Source organism: Rhinopithecus bieti, unplaced genomic scaffold (assembly GCF_001698545.2).
Source record: "Rhinopithecus bieti isolate Rb0 unplaced genomic scaffold, ASM169854v2 scaffold_3878, whole genome shotgun sequence".
Taxonomy (NCBI): Eukaryota; Metazoa; Chordata; class Mammalia; order Primates; family Cercopithecidae; genus Rhinopithecus; species Rhinopithecus bieti.
Genome location: NW_016805059.1, coordinates 2,232,636 through 2,244,740, shown reverse-complemented (window position 1 = coordinate 2,244,740; position 12,105 = coordinate 2,232,636). Strand labels below are relative to the sequence as shown.

Sequence of the window (12,105 nt, the reverse complement as noted above, 5' to 3'; positions counted from 1 at the left end):
AAATGCACTCATTAAAAACTATAAAAGAGAATTCCTACAATAAGGCTGGAGTTGACACATAAAATGACTTGTTTGATAAAACCAGGTCAATAATAAAAGTAAGTATAATTGACATCATTTGTTCTATCATAACCCATGGAACCATGTGTGCCCTGAACAGAAATAGCACTAGAAAACTGCAGAAGTGATTAGACAATTACCCTTTAAAGCCACATGGAAATGTGCATAATTATAATATTCATTTCTTAAGCAGTAATTAGAAGACAGTGGCCATGAATTTATTTTCTTATGTGAGCACATGGTACTTGCCTGACACTTAGTAGGTAAATAGTTAATAAATGTTAACTATTACTCAATTTATTAGATTTACAATTAATATTTACCAAAAGTTAAGCAAGCAAATTAAAATCAGGGAATCACTCAAATAGCACCATTGGACCATACCTTTAAACTCTTCAGGAAACAAGTAGGAAAACTGATTTATTCCATACAAGGCGGTGGAGTTTTCACCGGGAAATAAAGAATTCAAGTATCGATGTCTATTAAGGCTTTCCTAGAAGAAAACAAAACTATTTCATATCTACTATGTCAGTTTTCAAAATAAACTGTGTATAACTAACTTGGAGATATTTTCCATTATAAAGTTAAAGGTTGATTTCCTTCAGACTACAATGTAAAGTTGTATGAGATATCCATAGGAAATTCATAAACATTTTCTATTAGAATTATTATCTAATTTCAGGCATTTTTTGAGGCTGAGAAAAGTGTATTTTATTCATTTATAATTCCCCATCACCAGGCTAGTTGCAAGCATTCCATACACGGCTATTAAAGTATTGACATAGTGGGAAAAAAGAAATAGACTGCAAATAAACACTAGATACTAGAAGCAAATTGTCACCTACAGACATTCACTCATGTGGTTAAACAATTATGAACACGGAATATGTCCTCTTCACCTTTGTGTTTCCCAGAACTAAGTAATGAAGCATGAAAAACAGACTGAGTAAATAAATTAATAAATCAATCTGATTCTATTAAAGCTTTATAGATGTCTCTATCTCATGTAGGGTACAAAGGCTCTGTGACAGATGCAATTCTGGACATATTTGAAGAAGGCAGCCTGGTTTCTCTATCTGGAGGGGAAATGTGACCATTATTTACTGATTTCTGAACTTTGAATTTTGTGATAATTTATCTTAAGCTTATCTTTTATATAAACATGCTTCAGTTTCGTAATACCAACCAGTTACGTAGAATAAATAAAATTTCAGGGGGCTATCATTGTGGTACCTTTTCAACCCTAGTGCTTCTACATATTTGTCTGTATACTTATGTCTTTATTGTATGTCTGTCTCAAAAACCTATAAGCAAAATGATGACTCCTTATATGTGTTATTCCTTACGGTGATACCCTCACATAGCACACGCCTGGCACTCAATAAATCCTTGATAAGTGTTTGTTGGTGAATAAGTAGACAAGTGACATTTTCCATATCATGCCCTTAATAACTTTAAGCTGTTTATTTTTAAGTAAATTATTTCTGGAACTTGTCATAATCTTATTTTTTTTCCTTTTGTGCATACCTAGGAAGATTGCTAATCAACAAATTAATAAAGTTTTGAGGTACTTAAAAATAATCTTGATGAAGCAAGGCTTTCAATATAACCTGGATATATAAACGTAAAAATAGAACTAGAATACAAGGTAATTCTGTATATGGCAAATGACAAATATAAGCCAGAAATTATTAACTGCTAAGGAATGCAGAGGATTCATTCAATCAGTAAGTACCACCTGGCCATCTTTGTGAGCTGGAGTAGTCAGGAAGACACCGAGAATGTAGGATGTTAAGAATGCACAGGAGAGAAAGTGGCAGCCATGAGAATGTGCCTGTAAGCCTTCTTTCTATAGGGAGTTTAGTTGTTGCTAGTTGAATCTCCATGATCATACCAAGGGAAGCCACAATTCTTATAGGCCGCACCTAGCTCATGACTGAATGCTAAGGCTTGCTATTTGGGGGACTAATGGGACTCCCCTGAAAGCTGGTTTTTGATTAATGACTCCTTGATGACCTTGCCAAACCAAACTTTCCTTGGACTGTGAGACAGCATGGAACTCTTCCCCGACCTTCCTTCCCTTTTTCCTTCACTCATGGTCAGAATTACATTGCAATCAGATAGCTCTACCTGGACCTCTCCCTATTCGTTCACAGGAAATACTCCTGTGATTGATTAAAAAAAAAAAGAAAGAAAGAAAGAAAGAAAGGCTGGGCGTGGTGGCTCACGCTTGTAATCCCAGCACTTTGGGAGGCCGAGGTGGGTGGATTACTTGAGGTCAGGAGTTCGAGACCAGCCTTGCCAACATGGTGAAATCCTGTCTCTACTAAAAATACAAAAATTAGCCGGGTGTGGTGGTGCATGCCTGTAATCCCAGCTACTCAGGGGGCTGAGGCAGGACAATCATTTGAACCCAGGAGGCAGAGGTTGCAGTGAGCTGAGATCATACCACCGCACTCCAGCCTAGATGACAGAGCAAGTCTCCAACTCAAAAAAAAAAAAAAAAAAGAATGAGAAGACACGAATAACAAATTTACTAATATTAGGAATGAAAGAAGAGCCATGATTACAGATGCTTCAGGCATTAGAAGAATAATATTTTGACAACTTTATGACAATAACTTGGCAAACTGTACAATATGGACAAACTTTTTGAAAGGCACAGATTGCCAAAGATGAAAGGAGAAACAGAAAATTTGAGCAGCCTTTTATCAGCTAAAGGCATTAAATTTGTAAGTGAAAACACTCACAAAGAAAACTTCAGGCCCAGATGGCTTTTTGGTGAACTTTATACAATGAAGAAAGAAGTAATACCAATATTATCCTTTGAGAAAGTCAAGAAGAAGGGAACAAGCTGCAACTTAAATAAGAACAGTGTTACCCTGATTCTAACAGAAAAATACATCTAAATAAAACTACATACAAAACTACAAAATAGAACTACGTACCAGTATCCCTCATAAATATGCTGTAGATGCAAAATCCTTCATAGCAAACCAAATCTAGCAATATATGTAAAGGACTATACATTGTGACCAAGTGAAGTTTATTCAGAAATGCTAGGTTGGTTTAAAATTTCAAAATCAATCGTCGGTATGGTACATCATATTAGCAGAACCAAAAAGGAATATACCACACACACACACACACGCATGCACATGAGGTACAGGCTGGTACACCCTTTGGAGATACTTAAAATTACACAAATTGTTTAATTAAGAAAATCTAATTCTAGGAATGTATTTTAGACTCTTGAGGGTAGGCAATGCTATACGTGTTCATTCTACACATGTGTCTGCGAGGGGAGGCAGTAGTTGAGCCATATATTCTATTTAGTTGGAGAACTAATGCAAGTTTATCTTACTAGATCATTTGTGACATCTACGAGTAAAACAATATATTGCCACTCAAGTTTGCAAATGCCAGATGAAACAAACTTACATATCGTTGTCAGGGAATCCCCCTGTACTCCTCTTAATTTTTGTGTTGCCTTATGAGTGTCATTTCACCATCCAAAGTTTAGATGTTCTGGTTGCGAAGTAGTTATAACAACACTAATTTAATAATGAAATAAATTAATATATTATTTATTTATCTTATATATTTATGTCCCTAATTTACAATGATGATTCCAGTAACAGTTACTTGGTTTTGGTCTTGTGCCATGTGTTTGAAAAGCCAAATATCTCCACATATATTTTCTATTTGTTATCACTTGATATACTGTTCTTTGATTTATGTCAGCAGCACCAGTATCGGCAGGACTTCTGAAAATGTTGCTGTCTTCCACTTGTTTAATCAGGAGACAACTTCTAAAATAATTCCATTTGCCATTCTGGTGTAATGACTCCTGTCTTTTGACAGCTCTCCATAGCCCGTGTCAGGGTTACTCAATCTTTATACGAATTGTGGACTTCTTGCCAAGAACAAAATACTCTAAACCACTAAATGCTCTGCTTCCTCTTCTCCCTACCACTAATCCCTACCCACTTGTTTTGATTTTGCAAAACCATTAATAACATTAAAAGTACTTTCCTGGCGACTTCTGAACACAGCATAATAATAATAATTATTATTGTTGTTGTTATTATTTTGAGATGGAGTCTGGCTCTCTAGCGCAGGCTGGAGTGCAGTGGCGCGATCTCGGCTCACTGCAAGCTCCGCCTCCCGGGTTAACGCCATTCTCCTGCCTCAGTGTCCCGAGTAGCTGGGACTACAGGCGCCTGTCACCACGCCAGGCTAATTTTTTGTATTTTTTTTTTTTTTTTTTAGTAGAGATGGGGTTTCACCGTGTTACGCAGGATGGTCTCAATCTCCTGACCTCCTGATCTGCCTGCCTCGGTCTCCCAAAGTGCTGGGATTACAGGCATAAGCCACCACGCCTGGCCTCTTTTTAATTTTGCAACAATTTGAAATGTCTTACCATTGCTGTGCAAGTTTTGGCTATATACTCAACCTCTCTGAGCTTTATTTCAATCAACAAATGGAGTAATACTGATCTAGCAGAATGTAAGGATTAAATAAAATAATAATTGGAAAATACATATGACAGAGACTGGCAAAATAAATGCTCAGTTAAAATACTCTCATCCTCTTATCTTCCTTTTCCTTTAAACAGAGTATGTGGATTATAGAAATGGCGCTCAAAGACCATACTTTCAGATTCACTTGGAGCAAGTATTTCTCATGTCATTAGAAATGAGGATCAATATTATCTACTGAAAGCAATCTGTTGCTTTCATGGTAAAATAATACTATCAGTATATCCAAGAATATTTATTCTCATTTATTTATTCTCTTATTTGCTATAACACTTATCAAGTTCACTAACCTGGGTTTCACATCATTTAAAATTTAAAAAGGCTTATATTTCATTTCTTGAATTATCAATTCTTTTAAGTGACTTTTCCGATCTCTCTTGACTCTGCCTATTAAAGACTTCATAGAAGCATCACAAACTGAGAGTTTGTATGAGGCCCTTGCTGCTCATTACATCCAACATCCTCCGGTAGGTAAAGGATCAGTGAGCAGATGTTCTCAACAGAGGATATGATAGTGAGCAAATTTAGAGTAGCCGTCTCTAAAGTCATATAAAATATTAAAGACCTGAACCTTAACTTCATTTATGAGAGGAAAGACGTAAAGTTTTGATGAATACATAGGAAACATCTCATTGATGTTTTTGAAAAGTGCAGATGTTTAAAAATTAGATCTTAGATGAGAAAATTAGAGCTGGTAAGTCAGAACAGTCTTTGAACAGATTTGGTGAAAAATAACTACCTTTACCTTTTTGTTGTTGTTATTGTTAAATGTGTTTAACTGAATGAGTTACAAAGGGAGATACCAGATTCCTGAACAGAAGGGTAACTCAGAACCTAAGAGCTTGAGGAAATTATCCTGATTATAAAACTAGGAAAAACATGTCCCTTGGGCATTAGTAGATCTTGTGCATACTAAATCTCTATTTATTACAGGTATAACCTCTCCACTTTATACCTAGGACCCTGTCCCTGTACGACTCTGTCCCTAAAGCTATCCTTATTATGACTTCTAGCAGCCATCCTTCTAAGAGGTAGAATCTCTTAAAGCTGCCTTTGTGTGTGTGCGCGCACGTGCACTGGAGGTGATCACCTATTTGAACTGTGATTTAAATGTAATATGTTTCTAAGCACTGTCTTCCATATTCTAATTTCCTGCCTGTTAGACTAGCTAGGATGCTTCGTAACTACGCTAAAGGAGGTTGATAAGAACTGCAGAGTAGTCATGAAGCATCCCAGCAAGGCCAAACAACAAACAGAGGATGGGTTCAGTCTGATCATAAAACAGAATAACTCTATTGACAAGAGACCTGAACCAGTCTCATGAGGAGGTTAGGCTGCAGTTTTAAAATTCCTCGGAAACCAACATTTTTCTTACAGGATCAGAAAGTCCTTCCAGCAATCTCAGGCATCTTGGCCCTCTTACCTTTCCAGCTGTGGGTAACCATAGTCTTAGACAATGCTCGGGTTAGGGTAAGTTAAGAGGAAAATGGTCATGTTCAAAACGATCTAAGAGCAGAAACCCATGGAGGGTGGCTTGAGGGGTTCTCAGATATTTCCTTAATCTACTTCCCTGAGGGGAAAAATCTGTGAAATCTTTCTCACAGACTGCCACTAAGTAAGAATAAATGGAATCATGTATTTTCTTCCTGCATGTACTCAACTGTTTCTAAAGGACTAAGCGAATCCTTTACAAGCAAACTGTTTTCATTTCTCTACAAAGAAAGTTCTCAGCCACTGAATGCACTAAATACAAAGGGTTGAAGGGATTGTTAAATTGAATGCAAGTATTCATTCCAAGTGTTTTATATGAATTAACTTAGCCCTGTATAAAGGTAATTGCTAACATTACCTGCTCTTCACATATGAAAAAATCTGAGAAACAGATACATGATTTGTCTAAGGTCACACAACTAGTATTTGGTGGAGGGGTATAGTTATTTGGCCTGTAAGAAATCCACCGAAGGGACATAAACTTTAAAAGACTTCATGTCTGTTTTATCAGCTGAAAAGGCAGTGAACATCTATTATTTTTTCCCCATTGATATCTAGGTTTCCTTCCACTAATCATGATGATTTATTTGCCCTTATCAACATACGCAATGATGTGTGTATTCCCTTACAGTGAATCCCATGTATTCATGGGATAAGTTTTATATTGAAATTATCAGAGATGCCTAAGGTACTTCGGAAGATCACTTTATCTTTGGCACTTTAAACTCATTGTTTGTCTTGCATTTCATTACTCAGACTTTTAACAACTTTCATTTGCAGATTTTGAAGTTTCATAGCATAAATCATAAATTGTACACATAGATTTAAAATGTTCTCCTTGGGAGTAGTTTCTGGAAATTGCAGTAAATCTGAGGATGAGCAAAAAAGGTAAAATATTTGTATACAATATTAAAGCTGAGAATTTCTTGGAAGACTTAGGAGTTGTAAACTTTAGATCAGTGATTCTTAACTGAGGATAATTTTGTCCCTCATTTGTCATACTGGGGATTGTTATACTGGTGGGATGCCAGTGGCATCTGGTACATAGAGCCCATGCATGCTGCTACTCACCATACAATGAAGAGGAAGGCCCCCCACACCAAATCACTATCCATTCTCAAATGTCAATAGTGCCACTGTTGATAAGCCCCGGATTAGAACAATAAAAGCTTTTAAAGGATACATTTTATAATCACTTTTGAAAAGTTTCTTAGACAAAGTATTTCCTATACAGCGTACTGAAGTCTGTATAAACATAATGCAGATATGTATTTACTATGTATGATAAGAACTGTGTAGTCAGTATTTGTGTGAGCATGTACACAAAAGATTGAATTAAAATACATTCTTTTGTGAACTACTTGGGAGAATCTATTTATCTAGTGTATGTGTTTATATTCTTCTTTTTATTTACAGGAAAATGGAGAATACAATGTTTAAACATAACGATATTCATTTTTTGTGTACATTTCTTAGAGCATAGCACATGTCTTATTCTCCACTGTATCCCTCAGAAAACCCAGACCAGTTCTTTAGACACAATAGAAATTAAATAAAGTATTGGATGAATGTATGGGAAGATGAGTGAATGAATGAATGAATGAATCATAATCTATGATTTTATGTTTATGTTTCCATTTAGCCAATGTATACTTTAAGTGAGAATCATCAGAAAAAGTCTGCAGAACAACATTATCTAACATCAAATTCATGTTTTTATCTTTATATAAGGTAGAACATGGGTCTCAAACCCCTTGGCCATGGACCAGTACTGGTCTGTGGCCTATTAAGGACCGGGCTGCATAGCAGGTGGTGAGGGGCCTGGGAGCGAGCATTACCACCTGAGCTCCACCTTCTGTCAGATCAGCAGCAGCATTAGATTATCATAGGAGCACAAACCCTACTGGGAACGGTGCATATGAGGGACCTAGTTTGCTCCATCCTTATGTGAATCTATGCTTGATGATCTGGGGTGGAACAGCTTCATCCTGAAATCATCCGCATCCTTCTCACCCCACCCCACACCCCAGTCCATGGAAAAACTGTTCCATGAAACCAATCCCTGGTGCCAAAAAGTTTGGGGACCACTGAGGTAGAAAATAGGTTTTAAAGTTTTCTTGAATAAAGCCTATTTGGAGGACCTAATTCCAGATTTCAAGGAGCTGATTATGGCAAGCACATATAAGTGGCTCATTAGTTAGGATCACTTGTTATAAAGATGCTATGGCCATCTATTTATACATAAATAAACATTCCTAAATGTATAATCTCATAATAATATAACATGTGTCATTATGGCAACTGGTCTTAAGGTGAAGCTTCTGAAATTTTATGTAAAATCACATGTGCTTTGGCATAGATATTATTCTAAACTGACAGTATCAAACAACTTTTATTGGATCCAATATTGGGTCTTTGCCTCCCAAAGGATAAGAATACCAAATGATCTGTGGTAAAATAATGAGTATCAGTAAATATGAGGGCATACCTAGGTTTTGGCACAAAGGAAAGTAGGCTGAATCCAATAATTAAGAGCTTCCTGAGCACTAGAAGTTTCTAAAGTAGTGAAAGCGCAGGGACAAGGGGTGCCATCCAAAGTAAGGTATCTTGTGAGGCATCCCATAATAAACCATAGAGGAGTCTAGGTTTCACTGCACAGAATATAATATTCTGTAGGAAAGCCATGGACTAAGCTAACTTTCACGTAAGGTGCATTCGCAGGAAACTTACAAAACTATCTAAGGCTAAGATTAAAACAAATTAAAAACCTTCACCATTCTCTAAACCCATTACATGAAAGACATTACTAATTAATCAAGGACTTTCTTGAACCAGATCTTCAGCTGCAAATCCCTGAGTCATCAATTCACCAATGAATTCACTTGATTTCAACAAGAAGTTTCATAGTTACCACGGAGGCAGTCTATATAAACATAATGCAGATATATATTTACTATGTATGATAAGAACTGTGTAGTCAGTATTTGTGTGAGCATGTACATAAAAAGATTGAATTAAAAATATATTCTTTTGTGAACTACTTGGGAGAATTTATTTCTCTAGTGTATAAGTGTTTATATTTTTCTTTCTATTCACAGGAAAATGGATAATGCAATGTTTAAACATAACGATATTCATTTTTTGTGTACATTTCACAGGACCTTTCCCTGTGTCCAGCTCTCTATCCCAAGTCCAAACAGCAATCCCCAGCTAACTAATCTAACTAATGTCTGATGATCTGAGATGAAAGAGTTTCATCCCAAAACCATCCATCCCCCCACTTCCCTCCTCCACCCCCACCGTCCGTGCAAATACTGTCTTCTGTGAAATCGGTCTCTAGTGCCAAAAAGATTGGGGACCGCTAAGGTAGAAAATCGGTTTTAAAGTATTCTTGAATAAAGTCCAACTAGGCACCAAGAGATGTTCAGTTTCCAGCAACTGTGCTTTGAAGCCTCACTGTTCTCCTTTCTGCGTATCCCTCTCATGAAGAAAATTCCTACAGGCAGCAATTGCTTTGAAAACTTTTTCGGTATTTCTTAACCCAAGGTTTTTAAAATGTACTAAGAGTCTTCATAATTCCGTCCTCCTCCACTTCCAACTTTCCATCTTTCAGCCTGGATCTTTGTATTTCTCCTGAGAAAAGTTACATTTTCTAGACGTTCATCTGGGTATAGCCTCTTCACAGGACCAGTATGAGTCACTACATAAATTATATACATATATATTTATAAATTATCTAAAATCTAAATAACCGTTAAAATATAAGTCTAGCCCTTTGAGCTTTGTCCTGAAATATTAATTTTTAGGAGCCTGACAGTGTGTTTATTTATTTAGTCAATGAATATGTTATCAGTAAAGGTGAGACTGACTTTTCCCCTAATGGGTTTGATTTACCAGGAAATGGACCTAAGTTCAGAATAAGGGTAGAATACAGGCCAGAATTTTGTTCTTGAAAGAGTAAGAGGACTTCTGGTTTTGAAAACCAGAACTGAACTCAAGAATAATAAAGTGGAGATAACGGTACACATCTCGGTTTGGACAAAACTTAAGAGTGGACAGAATCAGGGAAGGCTAGCCTTCCTAAACATTGGGGCTTTCCAGGAGAGAGGGGGGAAAAGAGCTTAGCTATGAAATCCTGTGAGAAATTCCAACAAACACCAGGAAAAAAGATACACTCCCTTGAGCAATATTACTGAACTCAGACTTACGTTTGATTCAGAATGAATGTTCTTTTCTAATAAATTAAATCATGATAATGGCATCTTTCACGAATTTAAAAATGTGTTAAATAGTATCAGATATCTAGAACACAGTGAGGCAAGCACGAAAGCGGCATCTCTTGCAGTCTCCTTGCTTTCAGGAAAATCGTTATTTGTACTCAGCTAACTGGTCCCTTCCAGAGTTTTCACGCTAGACTCAAATCTAAGCATTTATTATAAAAGGTTTTTCATAATAATAAGAAAAGGAAATTAAATGTTTCTCTTTTCTCCAACACAGTCTCCAACAAGGCAGGAAGAACTTTTAAGGTGGTGCGTTAGTTTAAGGAGAATCATTAACCATCAGGATTCTTTAACCTGCCTAAAGGCAGGCTCTTTGTCTCTAACTTCTGATCACTAGCGCCCTCCTCGGGAAGAAAAAAACGACAGGTTCCTTCCACCAACAGGCTGCTCCCTGTTTTCTGGTTCTCATAAATGAGAAATATAAGAGCTTTGCAAGCTAGTGGCAACGATCGAGGGGATTGCTAAAAGGGGGTGCTTCTTCCCACCAAGAACACTTTGGACGTATCTATTTATTCATTTGGGTGCGTCCCAAAAATTCATAGAGGCAAATCTTTTCTGGAAAATCAAATCGTTTGGTGAGCAAAAGCATCGGGGAGCGACACCATGGCACAAGGGGAGGGGAGAGAGAAGCTGGCTTTTGCCCCCGCAGCTCAGTGCCCCAGACGCATCGCAGAGCCACGGGTGCCCACTAGCAGGGTCACCTCTCGGGGGCCCTCTTCCGCAGCCCAGACCCGTGACAGGAAGTGGGGGAGCAGGGACAGACCCGGGGAGGCGCACGTTCGGTACCCGGAAGGCGGCGGCCTCATGCTCGCGGCTCCGCGGCCAGGTCTGGGTGAAGGGGGCGCGGGAGTCCGCATCGCAGCCGCCCCGGCACAGAAGCCACAGCAGCCACGGCAGCGCCCGGAGCTCCATTGCGGCGCCCGGCTCCTTCGCGGCGTGCGCGGCCTGTTTTCTCTTTCGGTTCCTCGGCTCCTCCCATCCTGGGCTCGAGGGGCGGAAGGAACCCGGTGGAGTGCATGGTGCTGAGATTGACCCTTTTTTAGGTCCCCGGTGCACTGTGACTGAAAATCCGGTCAGCTGGAGGCTATGGACCTCCTCATTGAGGCTAGTTTTTTGTTTTTGTTTTTGTTTTTTGGAAGAATCAGGCACTTGACCATGTGCTTTCGAGCTTTTACCTCCATCCATTAGAAAAAAAAAAGAAGCCCGAGAGTCATTCTTTGTGTTTGTTGAGATTAGGGCTCACTGCAGCCTCGACCTCCCAGGTTCAAGTGATCCTCCTGCCTCAGCCTCCAGAGTAGCTGGGACTACAGGCACATGCCACCACGCCAGGCTATTTTTGTATTTTTAGTAGAGATAGGATCTTGCTGTATTGCCCCGGCCGGTCTCGAACTCCTGGCCTCTAGTGATCCGCCCGCCTTTGCCTCCCAAAGTGCTGGGATCACAAGTGTGAGCCACCTGGTCTGCCCTGTGAGCCACCGGAACGTGCCTTGTTCCTTCTTGCCACAATCCCTAAGTTCAAGACCTGGTTCTGAAGTGACGAGGGCCAATACATAGTCATCCATTCAGCAGATGTTTATAAATACGTAACAAAATTGTACAGTTGTGAAAAGCGTACACAATTTTTGGATCTATTATGGCAGTTTCAAAACTCTTGGAGTCTGTTTCTCCATTTACAAAGGAAGATAGAGCCAGGTGCATAATTTGCAGGGCCCCGCGTAAACTGAAAATGAAGT

The 12,105-nt window shown here is 38.5% G+C and overlaps 1 protein-coding gene across 1 annotated transcript in view; it reads right to left on the bottom strand.

The window, feature by feature from the left end:
* CTSO (cathepsin O) overlaps positions 1 to 11,349 on the bottom strand; it is a 30,647-nt gene extending 19,298 nt beyond the window's left edge. Inside the window, 2 exon segments of the mRNA XM_017871048.1 lie at positions 445 to 553; positions 11,159 to 11,349. Of these exon segments, the coding sequence (XP_017726537.1) occupies positions 445 to 553; positions 11,159 to 11,284 (235 nt within the window). The 5' untranslated portion in view covers positions 11,285 to 11,349.
* Between the last annotated feature and the right edge of the window lie 756 nt (positions 11,350 to 12,105).